A 17,412-nucleotide genomic window follows, 5' to 3' on the forward strand; every position below is an offset into this window, starting at 1 on the left:
AAAGGCTCCCCCCCCCCGAATTAATTTACCTACCTCAGAGCCCATTCAGGGAGAGGGGGGGATGCCGCTTGGGGGTCGCCTCTTACAGGGCAAGATTGGACTGGCCTCTGCTGGCCTGCCCGCCCTTTGTTGCCACATAATAGGTCAGGAAAAAAAAAGGGGGGGGTGCTTGTGGGGGGAGGAACCCCAACTCCACTGCAGGCAGCGATGGAGCCAAGCTTTTGCAAATGCAAACTGCCTTTCTGAATGTTGATGCTGGCAGGAAACAGGAATTGGGGCTGTGGGTGGGAGGGGAGGTGCTTCGAGGCTGACCGGTCGGGCAGACCCTGAGGGGAACCCCAAGGACTCGTGTGTGTGTGTGTGTGTGGTGTCATTCCCTCTGTTGCTCTTCCTCTGCGACAGAGGCACGTTCAGCCACCAGCCCGCGTGTCCCACCCCTGTGGGCAGCGTGGGCCACTGAGCGCCAGGGGCTGCCAGCGCTTGGTCAGGATCCCTGGAATTAACATGGGCCCTTGAAGGCAGCCAAGCAGCGCCCCCCTCCCTGATCAGCCTTAAAAAGGCCTGAGTTTCTTTTCCCTGATGGCAGGACTGAGGGAGGGAGGGCTGGACTTCCCTTGCACACCTGTCTCGTCAACGGAAACAGGTCACAAGGACGACATCTCCGTATTTTTATTTATGTGGGTAATCCTGTCCACTTTTGAATTTACTGCGAAGCACTCATGCAGCTTTGCACATGCCTGGAGGGCTCCTCTTTGGTGGGCGTAAATCCAGGGAATGGTCATTCAGACCATTTCTAAATCTTGGTGCATTTTAACCATTTAAGGTTCAGGAAGCTTTCCCATCTGCACCCCCTCGCCCCAACCCTGCTCTCCCCAGAGAAGATTTCTGCCTAAGCATCCTATCTGCAAATTTATGGGGTGGATTAACCAATGGACTACTCAGTAATGCAGTGTAATTTCTGTATTAAGACAAATAATAAAATAAATAGGGTAATTTTATTTTAATACCCTTCTAAGCAAAATGCAGCCAGCCCATTTCTCTTGCAATGCTGGCTTGAGTAATTAAAAGAAAATAATTTTTTTTTGCACTTAGTGATCACTATAAAATACCCAGTGCTTGGTGTTTTACCAAACCAATCCATCACAGCTAATTAAAGATGATGGAGGATCAGCACTCTAAAGAAAGACCAAATGCAGCGTACATCTTGAACTTTTTTTTTCTTCAGAAAGTATGATAAACTTCTTCCCAAGATGAGAGAACAGTGAGTAACTCCTCCACCATGCTTATTAATTTCCATTTTTCATGTGCCCTCCATCAAGCCCAGGGCATTCCCTCGCATACCAGCACATTATCCAGACACTTGTGAACAAGCTTTGGCTGAAGATACAGAGCACTGGCATTTTTGAACAATGGAGACCAGAAGCAGCCCCTTCTGGGGATGCCCATGGTCAGTGCAGCCAAGGAAATCAAAGGCAAGTTCTGGAGGAGCAGCAGGGCTGGCCCCGGGGGGGGGGGGTCATTTAATCACTGAAACGATCTGCAGGGCCTTGAGGGGAAGCCTCCCATGGAGAGGCACGCAAGAGGGAGAAAAGGGTGCTCTGATACACAGCGCTTGGCAGTGCTGGAAAACCAAAAGAATCTGCAAGCCTGAACAATAAGGGAACGAAGGAAGTGACCAAAGCAAGTTCCTTACTCAGGCTGCTGTCCACGCTGGGCCTTGTAAGAAGTCCAGGAGCCCCTCCGTGGCCCTTTTCTCCCTAAACGACTCCAGCCCACTGGTGTCTATGAAGAGGTGACACACGGCTGTGCTTTGCAGAGGGGCAAATGTGATTTTCAGAGGCCTGGAGCTGGGGAGCCAGAGAGCTGGCCTTTCACCTGGGAGCCTGGCGCAGCCGCAGAACGGAGGGACAGAATGAAGCCTGGGCGAGGTCTGAGAGACTGGTTTCCTTAAGATTAGTCAGGGAACAGAACTCTGGAAAGGTTCTCCCAGAGCTGCTTATCATCACAAACCGCCAAGGCACCATGGTTCATTTGCTACCGCCTGGCTGCATTGTTCTTTCAACAAGAAATCAGAATCAAATCCTACTGGGGAGCGCGAAACATGGAAACGAGAGGTGGGTGGCCACAGGATTCCCCTGCTCCACCTGAGGAAACGGCAGCCCAGCGGATGGGGGATGAGGCAGTTCTGCGCACACGGCTTCCACCAGAGGCAGCAGGAGCATCCACCTGCAGAAGCTTCTACTGGGACTGCTGCCCATCCTCGTCAAGTTCTCTCAAGCGCTTCAGTCAAGCCTGGAACTACTTTGTAGACCTGCCTGGCCTCTCCACGGGACATTACAAGCAAACGCACTTGGGGGACACCTCGACATACTGCACATACAAGCAAAATATCCATTAAACGATATCGATGTATGTACAGATGCCAAAATTTTATTTTAAGCTCCTCGGGGCTTACATATAATGGAGGAGGCGGGAGAGAAGACCATTTTGGGCTGAAAATCCCTCACTTCTGTTTATCCCATCTTCAAAACAAAAAAGGGGAGAGGAGAATTGCACGGTCTGGATACCACCCCATAAGCTGTCATTTCAAGGATGCGACTGAGTCCAGGTTTCTGTTGTCTCCTTGCTTTGCTTCTCGTTCTGAAGAGCATCCACGAGCCGACTGGCTTCCTCCAAGCACAGCATTTCCTTCTGCGACATTCTGGGAGACTCCAAAACGTGCAGCAGAGAGGTGACCACCATATGCGCCACAGCAAGGCTTTGTCTTTCCATAGACCTTTACTGAAAAACAGAAGCAGGCAAATGAATTTATGAAGAGAACACCCAGTGATCGTCAAGGCACGCTACTGCACTTCCATGTCCAGGTCGCAGCAGCAGACCCCCCTTTGTCTTCCGAGTCCAAACCACCCAAGGATTTTACAGGTAGCAACTGGGAAGCACTTGCCCTTACAGGAAGCAATTGCTTTAAGCAAACTGTGTTGGATTCAGAAGCCCCAGGTCCCCAGCTAGGAAACACCACAATGTTAGTGGTGCCACGAGAAGAAACAAGGCAAGGCTTGCCAGATGAAGCACAAAGATCAGCTGGGTGGCCTCTCAGAGCCACGTTGCCCAGAGTTGTTGGGAGTCGGGCGGTGTGCCGATTGAATCAATGAACAAGAGAATTGTCAGGATCAGACCGTGGACCTCAGTAACCGGCCTCTTGTTTCCTAAGGAGCCAGTGAGTGATGCCACCCCCAGGACACCAGCCCAGGTGCATCCTTCCACCCACCCCAGAAACCAGCATGACAAGTTCCATGCCCCCACCAAGGACAGTCACCGCTGGAGAAGAGAACCCACCGGTTCTTGGCAAGGCTAAGTGATCTTCCCCCAAAGCAGCTCAGCAGCATTACCTGGGTGAGCCAGCTACTTCTCCTCTTGATGGAGGGCTTCGATGAAGACTTCAAGCTTCTCCTGGATCTCCCGAACCTTTTCTGAAATGCCAAGTTCCTGCCTTTAGGCACAGAGAAGGAAGTCCAGGAGGGGCAGCCAGGTAGCCTCTCCCTCCTTCTCTGTCCCATCACTTGCCAGAGGACTAACTGCAGGCAATGGGGTTCACTCAGACCAGCTCTCAGAACCGCTTCCTCCAACTTAGTTCCTTCTAGACGAACCGGTCAAAGGGCTTGGAAGGGCTTAAATTCTGGGACACCTGAATTTCCTTTAGTACAGTTTTCATTTAAATCTATCGTACAGCATATACTTGGAAATGGGAAAAAAAGCCCACACAATTATATTTAATAGCGTGTATTAGTTACATTCCCAGCCTTTACTGAAACTCACAGAAGTGGATCTCGGGGCCGGCACTCTATGCTAAGACACGCGTGCGAGTTGAAGGGGGCTTCAGCGATGGGGGTCCGAGCAGAATCGCCCCTCGCAGTGGTGAAGCCAGGCCTTCCCTCTGCCTGGGAGTGCCATTTTCTCCGAAAGGCCCCTCCCTCACTGCTCCTCCACAGGTGCCCTGGTGGAAACCCAAGGCAGCCCCACACAATCCAGCAGCTGGGCCTCACGCACACCCTGCCTGCCTTCACACAGTCTTAATCTGAAGGGAGCCGCACCCTGGGCTGGCACAAGGTGCCAAAAGGACTACGTTTGTGCCACCCACTAAGCCACCGAAAGACCAAGTCATGCCCCGAACCAAGCTTAACACGCTGTATGCTAACCAAGCTAATTAACTGGGTTGAGGGAACCCAGATCCTGATCATGGCTAGAAGCCAACCACGGGGAAGCGCAGTGATTTCTTCCTGGAGGACGATGCGGGGCAGGTGCTGCTCCCCCTCAGAAGGGGCAGGGTGGGGGGATGGCCAGGGCTGCTCAGTCTCCCACAATGGGCCTCTTCGTGTTGATCCAGCTGTTTGACCAGCTTCAGGAATGCAGAGAGGAAAAGCATTAAACCTGTCGCTGGCTCACAAATTCCAGAGCACAGCACCAAGCGCCCACTTCTTCCAGAGGGGCCTGGCTGGACGGTTGATAGTTTGAACGGAGCGCTTGAACGAAAGAGCCCAGAAGAGACAGACAGGCCAGCAGGGAGAGGCCAGGGAGTGTCAGGGCACTCCTGCAGAGGGGGTGCTCCGCTCCTCTGCCTGCTTTTTGGCTTTCTTTGGCTCAAAACCTGGAGTCATTCAAACACTACGGGAAAGGTGACGGCTGAACACGAGACTCCTGCAGTCCGATTTGCTACAAGGAACGGTCCGTTGAATGCAGACCTCCCCCGCCCACGCAGGCCAGATCCCCCCAGCTCTGGGCAAAGTGCTCCTGCCCAGGGACTCAGGTTGCGTGTCCTGCCAAAGCCAAAGGAGGTTCCCCTCAAGGCAGAGAGGCAGGTGAGCTGGGAGCCCAAGTGCAGCAGAGCAGCATGTCCTGGGTGCAGGGCAAAACGGTCAAGGTGGCCAAGCAGGACTAGCACTTCAACCCCTAGCTGCCAGCCAAGGTTGGCATCCCCAAATGACCTGCTTTGCACTGTAGGCCCAGCCTGGTGCCTCTGGGCTGGGCCAGCCAGGATTCGGAGGTGGATGCCCAGAGCATGGAGGACAGCAGCCTGTGGACGGCTATGCTGCCTAACTGGCATCCCCCTTGGCTTGGGGGCAATTTCACCCTCTCGCTGATGACCCTGAGGTGGACAGAGAGGGTCCCAAGTGATGGCTGAGGGGAGATGAGAGCTGGGCCTCCCTGGTTCTTGGCCAGCCTTGTGACCACCTGACCACCCTGCTGTGGGAATGTGACTGGATTGCTGGTAGGCTCGGGAGCCGATACTTCCCAACCCCAGGAAGGTTGCTGCTGCTGACACACTTGTGTGTGCAAAGGTCCTTGAACCGTGAGAAAGTAAGAAGTTGGAGGAGGAGGCTCTTGGGCTACAAGCGCCCCAGGAAAATAATGAGCCAGTTTGGTCCAGTACTGGGAGTCAAGCTCCACTCTATCCCATGGGCTCCACTTGATAGCCATCATCCACCAACATGAACAGTGAAGCCAAGCCAAGACATCCTCCATGGCTTAAAAAAAAAAAAAAAGTAGGATAATGTACAAAAACACAGAGAGGAACAAGCCTCCAGGGGTCCCAGATGGCATCAGCTGTGAGGAAGACAAGGTGGACTTTGGGAGCCCTCAAAGCAGGGTGCCAGGTGCCAAGACTGGCAGCTTGGGCAGAAGAGCTGCAGAGACAAGCAGCCATCCCATCCCATCTCCATGGCAAAGCTGAGCCCGGGCCCCCAAACCAGGAACTGGAAGGGTCAGCACAGAGACAGTGAGGTGCCCAACTGGCAAGCTCAGCACCCTCGGCCTTATCTCCTCCAGGGCACCGTGAGCTGTGCCGCTGTGGATTCTGTGCCGGCCCCGAGCCCCTTCGGCTGGCTTCTTGGGTCTCTTGGGCTCTGTCCATTTTGCCTCTCCCTCTTGCTCCAGATGCCGAGGAAGGGCTCCAGACAATGCCTCTTTGAGAGGGTGAGACATGAATGCCCCCCAATTCCCCCAACACCTGTTAAACAACTCTCCCACCACCAGCCCCCCAAGGCACACAGCCCTCATCCAAGCCTTGCGACAATGGAACGCGCTGGCCGAGTGCAGTGGATGCCCCTTCTCCCTTCCATTTACTCCGTGTTGACTCAAAAGATGAGCTGTTCCAGGCTCCATTCTTCCCAGCCCCTCATCTGGTCATGAATATTCCCATAATCCTTTCTCCCAACATCCCATAAACTCTGCCTGACACAGAATGAAGAAACCCACATCTATTCAACAACTTCAAGAGACCCATTCATGTTTGCAGCCTCTTTATCCCCACATGAAACAACATCCATGGGCCACTCATTTTCCTTTCATTAATCCTCTGATACTGGGCTCAGAAACAGACTAATTGATCTGTAATTAGGGTTTGAATACACAGAGAACACAGGAAAACAAAGCCACAGGGCCAAGGACTGCTTCTGCTCATAACATCAGCTCAAGATGGAACGAAGCTGTCAAAAACCACCTCCCAGGATCAGCCGGTAGCGCCCTCAGTCCTAGTAAAAAGCATTGTTGCAGAGGATGAGGCAGGATTTCAGCCCTGGGAACCGGGGAGTGGACTAGGCTGCATACTGAAAGAGAGAACGGTGTGTGTGTGTGAATTCATCTGCCAAAGGCCAGGCTCCTTGGCCAGCCCTGCTTGGCTTGTCATGTGCCCAAGGGTGGTGGTGGTCACAAAACGGTTCCCGTTCCCTGCAATCAGGGGGCAGGCTGGTCAGGGTCTTTCTAACGATGGATCAGGGTGCCTTGCCATTTGGCCAAACAGGCGCCCAACCACAGGGAGGCATCAAGCAACGGAGGCTGGCTCTCAGGAGTGCCCTGGGCAGGAAGAGAAATGAATGTGTGGGGAAGAAGGGGGACTTGTTCTGGGATGCCGAACGCTTAATGGGTGGAGGCCCTGGCAGGCGAGCGATGCCTCACCGCCGGACTGCGCTGCCACGAATCTCTGGGGCTGCTGACTCTGAAGGGAGCCAGCAGCAGCCCAGGGAGCCCCTTCTCACTTGTGAATCCTTTTCCCCCCAGAATTGGTTTTGCAGAAGGGAGCCAGATCCGGCCTCAAAATGTTCCACAACCACAGCCTCCATGCTGAAACTGGCTGCTGGATCCTGGCACTGCCCCTGGAGCCCCTCACAGACAACCATCCTTTTATTTATATCAGCTCACAGCACTGCAAGGCTGGCAACACGTGAGGGCCAGCGGTTGTCACATGGCTGAGAATGACGGTTGCCATCTGCCGAACAATGTAAAGTTTATCAGCATATAGCCTCAAGCAATGCTATCTCACACGGACAGAGCAGCCAACTTCCTAATGTTAGGCATTACCAGGTTACAAGCACCAAACGCTGCTTCTCTGATCAACTAATTCCATTTGGAGACTCTTTTGAATGACTCACCAGCAACTTTTCTGATGGAACAGCCAAGTTAGTTGACCACACGGATGACTGCAGACTTCCAAGACTAGTTCAGGAGGGCCCAAAATGTGAGCTGGACTCTGCTTCCATTATTCAGATCAGTCTTTTCTCAACCTTGGGAACTTTTAAGACATGTGGACTTCAACTTCTTTGCTGGCTGGGGAATTCTGGGAGGTGAAGGCCACACATCTTGAAGCTCCCAAGGTTGAGAAACACTGATATAGACAGAGAGGTGGGTGAGCACTCATATCAAAAAATGAGTATCAGTGGCTCCCCATCAAGCTGGCAGGATGTGTCAAGGGCCTACTGCAGGGCTCCCTTCCAGCTCTGTAATGCTCAGCATATTTACAGATGACTTAGATGGGGGGACAGAACAGAGGATCATCAAATTTGCAAATAAAGAAGACACGATAATAAGTGGAAACCAACAAGAGGGATTTCCGTGAGGACGAATACAAAGATCTGCATTCAGGGTCAGGATTCAAAGGCTTCCAGCCAACTGGAGAGAGCAGGGCCCTCATCCCAGAAGGCGAGGAGGGGATGGGTGGGGGAAAGGCTGATGGCTTCCGATGGCCCTTCCTACACTGGGGTTGTGCACGTACTTCACTGCATTTCTGCCTTTCCCCAGGAAGCTGAAAATGATCTACAGGGAGACAGGTGGCTCTCCTGTTTCGCCCTCGGAGCAGTGGCTGCAGCACACGGGAAGCTCCCAATCGAAAGGGAACCAGGGTGGTCCAGGACCCTGACTGCAGCGCCTGCTTCCCATCAGCAGGAGGTGACCAGCTGAGACATGGGCCGTTCCTCGGCTCATGTGCCTCCTCCCTCTGAGCAGAGGAGCCCAGGATCTTGCACTGGCTGGGAAAACATTCGCCCGGGAGAAATGGCCTTCCTTAACCATCCCTCTTCCGCAATGTGACTAAAAGCTGCTGGAATGAAGTGATCTGAACTGGGGTCATGCCCCACTGAATGGCCTGTCTTTTTTCGTAAAGCCGCTTTACACGAATGTTCCACATTTTTGAGCTGGTTCCCTCTTGTTCCCATCCCAGGCAGGCCAAGAGGAAAAGCCACCCAGGTTTATCATCGATCACTTGCAAAGACAGATTTATAAGAAGGGCCCTCCCTCCCGTTTCTTTCTTTAAGGCTGGAAAACCAGATGGGAAGTGAATGGGCAGGCGGTGGGTCAAGGAAACGCCAGGGAGGTTCTGCCTGTCTGATGCGTTTGTGCTGCTAGCAGAGAAAGGGGGTCAAGACGGAAACGGCACGGCTGGCGACTGGGAGGCCCTTTCTTCATGCGGCCACAAAGGCCGATGCTGTTCCTCATCCTGCTGTCAAGCGGGGAGAAAGACGGGCTTGTCCAAAGGTCTTCCACAGCCTGGGATTCCCCAAGAGGCAGAGACGGGCAGACGAAGCTGGGGAATTCTTAAACAATTAGCTCATTAGTGCAAGGAAGCCCTGAGACAAAAACAGCCAAAGAGAAGGCCTTTGAGTGGGAGGTGGAACAGTTCAGGAAGAGTCACCCCAGGAATCGGGACAAAGGGGGTGTACAAGCTCCGGGTGAAAGCTGACACTGCGGCAGACACCATCCCGCTCGCATCAATAGCAGAAAGGCATTCAGAGGCTCTGTGGTCGGCGGTGGGGACGGAAGCCAATTCCTGCCAAGCTTAAGCCAGGCTTCCTGGGAATTTCACCTTACGGAAGACATGACCCGGAAGACTGGAAAGTCACGGCAAAGGTGCCACGTCCATAACACCGAATGAACATGGAAGTGAGTGGTCAGCGGCGTTGGGCTTTAACCTGCTCACCCATGTGCAGTATATAAAGGGTTGCTCCCGCTGCCTTTCCAGGGACCTGATCCCAAGAAAATCTCAGGCTCTCAGCCAGGAGAGAGGTCTGATTCCCACCGCCTTGGCTCCCAGGCTGCAGCTGGGAGCTCTGGACATGACCTGAGAAACTTCCCTCAAGAGTCACCTGCTGTGTTACCCTCACCAAGGGCAGGGTGGGTGGGGGGCAAAGCTGCACCTTACACTATCCCGTTGAGAGCAACTGCCGGTATCCCACGTGCGTTATCGTAAAAGAACAGAACACAACTGACACTCCGGTGTGATCTTGTGTTGTGTGCCCCAGACATCGCAGAGGGGTAACTTTCCCACCCCCAGATGAGATGTGCTTGAGAATATTTGGCAAAACTAAACTTTTCTGTAGCCTGGAATTCCAAAGCCCAGAGTCGCTGGTAGTCAGGTGGCGTATAAATGTAATAAACAACAACAACAACAACGATGCCTGGCTATTTCAAGAGCATGGCTAGGCGAGTCTCCTTTAAGAATGAGAGCCGTGTGGTCCAGCCAAGGCTCCTGGAGAGGCAGCTCCCTGATGCCTTCCTCCAGGAGCTGACCTAAGGAACCTGAGCACTGTGGTCAAAAGGTAACACGTGTGGCATCTCATGCCTGGCATCAGCAGCTGACCCAGAAACTGAGCTCGTATGTGACTCAAAAAAAGGAGAGGGGAAATCTGGGGTGACCGTGCACAAGCGTGGTTTCGTGTCAATGTTCTCAGACCTGGGAGGCGACTGGCAGGGATCGCAGTGGTCGCTTTTCTTGACCAAGTAGTCTTTTCCACTTAGCATCCTGGCCAAAGTGAACTAGGCATGAGTGGCAACTCTGCATACACGCGGTTGCCACTTTATTGGTCTCGATGGGAAATCAGGAGCCTGGATCTTGTGCCCAGACGGAGTGAGGCACACAAGGGGGAGAACGAGTGAGGACAGAACAGTAGAAAAGGTGGCCGGCCAGCCCTTCGGTTCCTTCCATCTCCCCACCTCAAATGGGAGGCAGCCGGGCAAGATGGCAGGCAAAGCCTCTCGCCAGGCCCTGCCAGTTTCCCAGTTGCAGGAGAAATGCAGGACCTGTACACGGAAGTGCCCAGGAAGTGTGAGAATTTTGTGAGGCCCTGTTTCGGGTATGCAAAATGATTCCCTCAGAGGCAGCAGGAAAGCACAGGGCTGGCAAAAGCCTTCATACACCCAGCTCACCCCACAGGGCCAGAACAGCGGAGCAGGTGCACCGGGACCCCACCTGAAGACAGAAAGCAGCACGGGGGCTGGCCATCCTGAACACCAAGACCAAGCAAACGAAAATGAGATCTGCTGCTGAAAAAGACCAGCTTGGTTTCTACAGACAGCAACTGCCATCAAGATTGAGTCCCCCTGGGGTCTGGGCCCCCGGTATGCTGGACTTCGACTTCTACAGTTCTCACCATCAAAGGGAACTTCTCTCACAGCTGTCAAGCCAAGGAGGGTTCCTCTGAATCAGCTCTTGGGAATCTGCTCTAGTCCCGTGGCTGAGAGGAAGCCGTTATTACAAAGAGATAGCAAGCACTTGAACATTTCCAGTACTCTGTTTTATCTCATGGGGACAAATGCAGGGATCTAAGCAGGCCAATAATAGCTCTCCCACCGTAAGATGAGATTTCGCTGTCATCCAGCTCACCCCAAGGCGTCCAGGGAGCATTACAAGACTGGCAGGACCTCCCAAAGGGAGTTATAATTTGCACAGAAAATGCAGCCTGTGAAAACATGCAAGAACGGCCGCCCTCTGCCGATCCTCCAAGCCCCTCCTTGTGAGAAGCAACCAGACTCAGACAGGCGCCCAGACTGAGGTGGGCACCAAGGAGGAACACGGCCACTGAAGGACACAGGTGTCAAAAATATAGAGATGGACTTGGAACTACGCAGGATCACGAAGATGCACTTAGCGGACCCACTGGGGAACATCCAAAACATTCCCACGTGCTTCAAACTGGTCACAGAATGAATCCACCACCCTTTGCTATCAAGTCAGTTCTTGACCGAAACTGGCAAGAGCTGTGGTTGTGCTGTGGTCCCAAAGGACAGATGCCAGAGAAGCTGGCTGGTCCACAGAGGACTTCTGGAGTTAGCAGCGTCCCACAGCAAAGGCACAGCCAGAGCAGAATGGCGCACCACCAGGCCGTCACTGCCCAAGCACTGGGCCCAGCTCTTCTGCCGCACAGAGGGGTGGGGTGCCAGCAACTCAGGTAGCCCAAAGCCCTGGGCGCAAGTGGCATTAAGCACTCCAGCCAGGCTCCTGTGGTGGGGCTTCCAGGCGGAAGGGGTGTTTGTGGAGAACTGGGCTGTGGCTGACCTGCACACGTGCACAGGGGCCATGCCCTGGCATTGCCCTGGAGGGGACAGCCCACTCCCAGCCAATACCTCCCCAGGCAGGGCCCTCTTCCTGCTGCTCCGCTTCAGGGACATCCACGCCTACCGATATTTCTGAGCAGCTGAAATGGAAAGAAGTCATGCCCCCCATTTTGTTTTAAATATTCGCAGGGAAAACCCCCCTTCCCCTCTCTCACATAATATCTAGTCAGGACCACGATGCTGAAGCATGCCATGAACTGAAGTGGCAAAGTGACCCCCCCACCCCACCCCCACCCCCACCCAAGGATCTCCAGGACTGGGTCCCAGACACTCCCAGGCCAGCGGGAAAGCAGGAGCAGGCCGCATGGCTGAGGGATCCCTCGTTCTGCTGGCCAAGATTCCCGCAGCAGCTTCTGGAACCAGGGGGGTTCCTGCTCAAGGGCTGTGACTGCCACTCCTCTTCGCCACCCCTCCGGGGCTTTCCTAATCCTTGCGGTTAGGGATCGGTTTCAACAAGTAGAAAGATGCAACAGAGGATGGAAATTCCTGGTGACATGAGATCACCACCCTAACAGCTCCCTGGAAGGAGAGCACGTGTGTGTGTGTGTTAAGAAGTAACCAAAAACTCACTGCCAGTTCCCATTTCTACAGAACTTTGGCCTGGCCAGGATAATTTCCAAGAGGAATCCTAATTCTAAAGGAGGGGAAGCGCTGCACACACAGAGTGAAATGCCCAGCTGACAATTCAGGCACAACTTGAGCCCACAGAGGTTGCACCTACTTGATGCCACCCCCTGGTCCCCTCCCAGGGACCAGGAGCAGCTCTGGAGGGTCTGTCTAAATGGGAAAGACCACCCACACACAATGCCCTGACCGGGGTCTCCATGGCGGCTTTGAACAGCCTGCTCCTCTGCTCTGAGGAGGGGCCCTGGCTAATAGGCTGGCAGGGCCTGGCCTCTGAACGAGGGCCCATCTGTTACACTGCCACCCGGTGGGGTTAAGCTAACTCTTAGCAGGACCTAAAGCACTAAAATAGTTCTGGGACAGTCACTTCTGCACTCAGTGGCTCCAACCGATCAGCTTGGGTGGCTGAGTGCATAACAAGAGTATCCACTGCTTTTTCAGATCTTCGGGCACCACAAAAGCCGGTACGTGGTTTCTGCTCAACATTAATGCCAAAGCCGCTGAAATTCCAAAAGGCCGAAGTATATTTATTAAAGGAATAAACTCGTAGTTCACATTTTCGGGCTTCCACAACACAGACAATTAAATCCCCAGGATGGACTTTTCTCCACTGGTTTTTTAAGAAGTTCTTTCAACAACTTAATCACAATGACCATCATCAAAGAGAGGAAATTAATGCCCATAGGAGGGTCCCTAGTCAAACCCCCAGGCTCCGGGGAGAGAGGAAGACCAGCACAAAGGCCCGCCCTCCATGGGAGGCCGGCATCACCCCTTTTGAACAGCAGACATGCCACGTGGGGCATCCCCATGTCAGTGAACAATGGCGACGCCTCCAGGCAACATCCTGGAGTAAGAGAGGGTTGAGCTGCCTCGGCATCCGGAGACAAGCCCCAACAGGGGAGCGGCTTTGTGGGCCAGGAAATGTTCCTAAGACAGCAACTCAGCAGGAGATTACAAAGGACAAATAGTGACGGACGACCCACTCAGCAGCTGCCCCCCCAGAGGGAAGGCTTCACCGCTTCTCCTAACCTTGCAGGAAGCCGACTGCCCCCCAGGTGTGAGCTGCCCTTCCTTTAGGGGGCAAACATGGCTGCCCTTCTGACCCAGTGGCCTCTCCACCCCCTTTTTCCTGCCTGCAGGAGAGAACCACGGGGAAGACCGTTCTTTCTTACTGAAAACTGGCTGGAAGCTTTGTGTGCCATAAAGATGGCATCGCATCCTATTTTAGGATATTTACAAGGGATGAAACGCAGAATCGGGACAGCTCCCAAGAGGAGGCACCACACCAAAACTGCTTCAGTGGACCGTGGCTCTACACACGTGAGGTTCAGGCACAAGGGCCCAGAGACAGCCAAGGTGACCCAGTGAGGCGCTGCTCGGGCTTTTTAACCACGCTAAGTACAACGTGCCTCAGTTGGCACAGCGTCCACAGAACAAAAGTCCCAGCTGCTGTGGGGAGGGAGGGGTTGGCCCCCGCGGCATTGAGCCAGGAATACTCACTGAGATCCTCCGCGAGCTGCACGCGCTTCCCTGTTAGCAAGGTCATCTTCTTCCTGCAGTCTTCAGCAAAGTCCTCCAGCACTTCCTTGACGTTCTTCTCCAGGCGCCTCACTGCAGAAAAGGCCTATGTTTTAACAAAACTATTTTTGCAGGACAAAAGCGCTCAAAACAGAGAATTTGCTTAAAGGAAGAACCAGCTCATGCCTCTGAGTAGTTAAAAAAGACGAAATGATGGGGGCCCGAAGGCAGCCCACTGAAGGATCCAGGATCCAAGGATCTAGAACCAGATGCTATCCTACAGGAGACAGGCGTCTACCATCCAGCCAGGGCTGAGCACTCTGGCAGGAATGGATCTCGGGCCGAGCAACAGATGCACAGGCAGCTGTAGGATCTGTAGCAGAGTTCTGGGAAGAATAAGTTTCCCAGCTCCTGGAGGGCATCTGAGACCAGCCATCTCAGACAAGGCTGAAGCAGCAGCAGCAGCAGCTGCAGGGCCTCCTGCATCCCTTCCACCCAGCTAAACTGCCTTTCTCCCTGCCAGGAGCCCAAAGCAGGCTGGGAGAACTGGGACTTTACCTTCGGTGTTGGCGAGCTGCTGCCTGAGGGTGTTGGCGGTGATGGCCAGCATCCGCTGGATCCGCCAGAAGAGCACCACATCGTTGCACTCCAGCTAGAAGACCAGAGGGATAAGTGAACACCAGGGATGCAGTGGCACGCCCCCAACTCCGCTCACCATGTCCACGTGAGGGGCAAATCCAGCACAGCAGGCGAGCATGTGGTTCATGCATCCAGAAGACAGGTAAGCAGAGCAATCAGACAAACTGTGCTCCACAGATTCCACAACTGGAGTACAATTACTTTAAAATGCCACAAAACTATTAAAAACATCCAACAGCCTGCTGAAATAAGGCAGTCTTCCAGCTCTTCTAGGAAGAAAAAAGCTGTTTTGAGCTACTCCTTCCATGCAGGTTATTTTACTTATTTATCAATTTGTATCGTTTCCACAGTCACAAATTGCAACTGGGCGTGTAACAGGATGCTAGAAACAAAACCGAGAGATGAAAAGAAAAGGAAGCTTAATGTAACTGAGGCCAGCCCAGAGTCACTCAATCTCCAACCCCCACAGAAGGGCTCACCCACCACCCTGCCGCAAAAGCAGCTTCTCATGGCCTTTGAGAGTCACCAGTTACTACCAAAGGCCAACGATGACGCTGGAACCTTCTGCCCACTGTAGCCGCCAGGAGAAGACAGGGGCGGGTTTGGCTGGAGCCTCGGTGTAATCTGGGAGACCTGGACTTTTGGCTCCTGCGTGAGGAGCAGGTGGTAGCTCTGGCCACAAAGGCTTTCATACAGATTCGTCTCCTATGGCACTTGTGCCCACCCCTGTCCCAGCAGACTCTTAGAACAGTCATCGGGGCTTTGGTCATCCCATGTTTGGACTGCAATGCCCTTCACGTGGGGCTGCCTGTTGCAAGACCACTTGGGAGCTGTGGCTGGTACAGAATGCAGCAGCGCAAGCAACTGTGGGCATGTCACGGGACACCCATGTAGCACCTCTGCTGCTTGAGCTGCACTGGTTACCAGTGGGCACAGGCTGCGACTCAAGGTGCCGGTGATCCCCTATAAAGCCTTTCGCAGCAGCCTGCTTGCTCGAGGGCCTGCCTGTCTTCCACAGCTGCTGCCTGCCCTGTGTGATCCGGCAGAGTCGGCCCGCTCTGGGTCCCATTGATCAAGCCACCCACCCGATGGGACCCATGAAGTCTGTGCCATGATGCCTGCCCTTAGAAGCGACACCTCCCTCCCGAGGTTCATATGGCCTCCCCTCCAACCTAGGGGAGTGGGCTGGAGTCAGTGGTGGACCCTTGAGGGTCGTTTGAACTGTGAGAAGGTGAGGGTTTTTTCCAGATGTTTCTCACGCTTTGTTTTAAATTTTGTATACCGGACGCTGGCCAGAGTCCCCACGGAGTTGGGTGTCCTGTACACTTCATGAAACAAACAAACAAAATACATAAAATAGACCCTGGCTTCTAATTCCTGAGAGCGTTTAATAGGAGGAGTGCTGGGCCAGGCAACAGAAAAGGGAGAGCGCCCTACACCGGAGGCCCTCAGGGAGTTCAGAGGTCTGCACAGGGAAGCAGCAGGGATTGGAGGTTTACTGCAAGGCCACCGCCTGTGGAACAGCACCACAGCACCACCCAGCTGGAGTGCCCTCTCCCCCGGCTGGGCTGGGCAGGAGAGCCCCTGCTCCCCAAGCAACCGCCACGGCTTCTCCACTCACCTCCGAGTCCACAAAATGCCTCTGGTAGTAGTAAAAGCCCCTCCGGCAGAGATTGCAGTGGCTCAAGGCTTTCTTCAGAAAATGCTGCCTGTAAACCTGGTGCCAGGTATCCTTGATCTGGGAGCCGAGAGAAGCACCTGGCTACTGGGATCCTGAATGACTGCCTCAAGCAGCCACGCAGGTGAACCGAACGTCTCCCGCCAAGGAGCCTGATCAATCCCGGATTGTGGAATGCCTCCTCCCAAGGCCCTGACCCCGAGCAAAAGGCAATCCGCAGACTCCTTTCCCTGAGATGCTTACAGAGAATTGCCTAATATTCTGCTTGGACCTCCTTGCTGAACACCGTGTGTCCAGTGCAAAATAAGAGGAATATCAACTATCATTTGCCTCCTTTGCCCATCACAAGCCTGGGAGTTAAGCCAGGTGAAGTGTTTGACCTTGGAGGTTGGAACCCCCGGTTAGCAGCAGGAGGATCTTAAGGGCTAGGAAAGTCCTGGAGCGCACTGCAGGCCTCCAGCTTGATGGAGAAACTCGGACACTGAGCAGGAAGAGAGAGGAAGGGAGAACCAGGGCTTCCAACAGTCAAAAGAACCCAGAGACCCTCCTCCTTGGGCTGATGCTGTCCTCCCCAGAAGCTTGGCTTTAGGGCCCATTTTCCTCAGCCAGGGTACGCAGGGGGCGCTGGGTAAGTCATGCTCATGGCTGCTTTTATCTAGCACACCTCAACGAATTCTGGGGAGCTCAAGGACCTGGAAACTTGCCAGCCACTCAGCAGCCAGCAAGCATCAGAAATCCTCCCAAGAACAAGACTTGGCAGGCCACTGACCACCGATTTAGATGACAGTTTCTTATTTAAAACCCATCTTTTCCCTCTCAGTGGAATCCAAAACCCTTGCAAACTTGGCAGGGACGCCTTACCAAGCAGGGGTCAACCGCCACCCCTCGGGCCTCGAGGTTCTTTCGGACAGTGGTGACCTCGTCGTTCGCAAGGTAAGCCGGGTGTTCTTCGTTGCATTTTATCATCTTCTCAAGTTCATTTTTTGTTTCATTGCGGACCGACTAAAATGAAGGAGAGGACACAGCTTGTTTAGCCCTTTCTAAATTTCAGCTGAGACAGATGGGCTCATCCGGCCCCCTGGCTTTTCCCTGGGCGCTGGGCCAGGGGCCGGATGAGCCTGGCTCAGCATGTTGAACGAATGGCCTCGGTTCGTGCTTGGTTTTTGTCGGTGTTATTTTCACCCTGCTGGCTTCAGTTTGGGTTCTAAGCCTACATTAGCCACTACAGTCATAATCTGTGAGCTGGGCAACCATACAAATCGACTGACCGACTGAATAAATAAATGTTAATTGCA

At 53.6% G+C, this 17,412-nt stretch overlaps 1 protein-coding gene across 4 annotated transcripts in view; it reads right to left on the reverse strand.

Annotated features, from left to right (window-relative positions):
- Positions 1-2,410: 2,410 nt before the first annotated feature.
- Positions 2,411-17,412, reverse strand: part of OPA1 (OPA1 mitochondrial dynamin like GTPase) — a 54,277-nt gene continuing 39,275 nt past the window's right edge. For all 4 annotated transcript variants that reach the window (XM_063306227.1, XM_063306225.1, XM_063306226.1 and 1 more), the window contains 6 exons: positions 16,979-17,119; positions 16,061-16,177; positions 14,359-14,452; positions 13,783-13,893; positions 3,390-3,470; positions 2,411-2,781 (listed from right to left, as the gene is read on the reverse strand). In XM_063306227.1, coding sequence (XP_063162297.1) covers positions 3,403-3,470; positions 13,783-13,893; positions 14,359-14,452; positions 16,061-16,177; positions 16,979-17,119 — 531 coding nt within the window. In that variant the 3' untranslated portion in view covers positions 2,411-2,781; positions 3,390-3,402. The remainder of the gene's footprint in view (positions 2,782-3,389; positions 3,471-13,782; positions 13,894-14,358; positions 14,453-16,060; positions 16,178-16,978; positions 17,120-17,412) is intronic.

This window comes from Candoia aspera, chromosome 6, assembly GCF_035149785.1.
Source record: "Candoia aspera isolate rCanAsp1 chromosome 6, rCanAsp1.hap2, whole genome shotgun sequence".
NCBI classification, from domain to species: Eukaryota; Metazoa; Chordata; class Lepidosauria; order Squamata; family Boidae; genus Candoia; species Candoia aspera.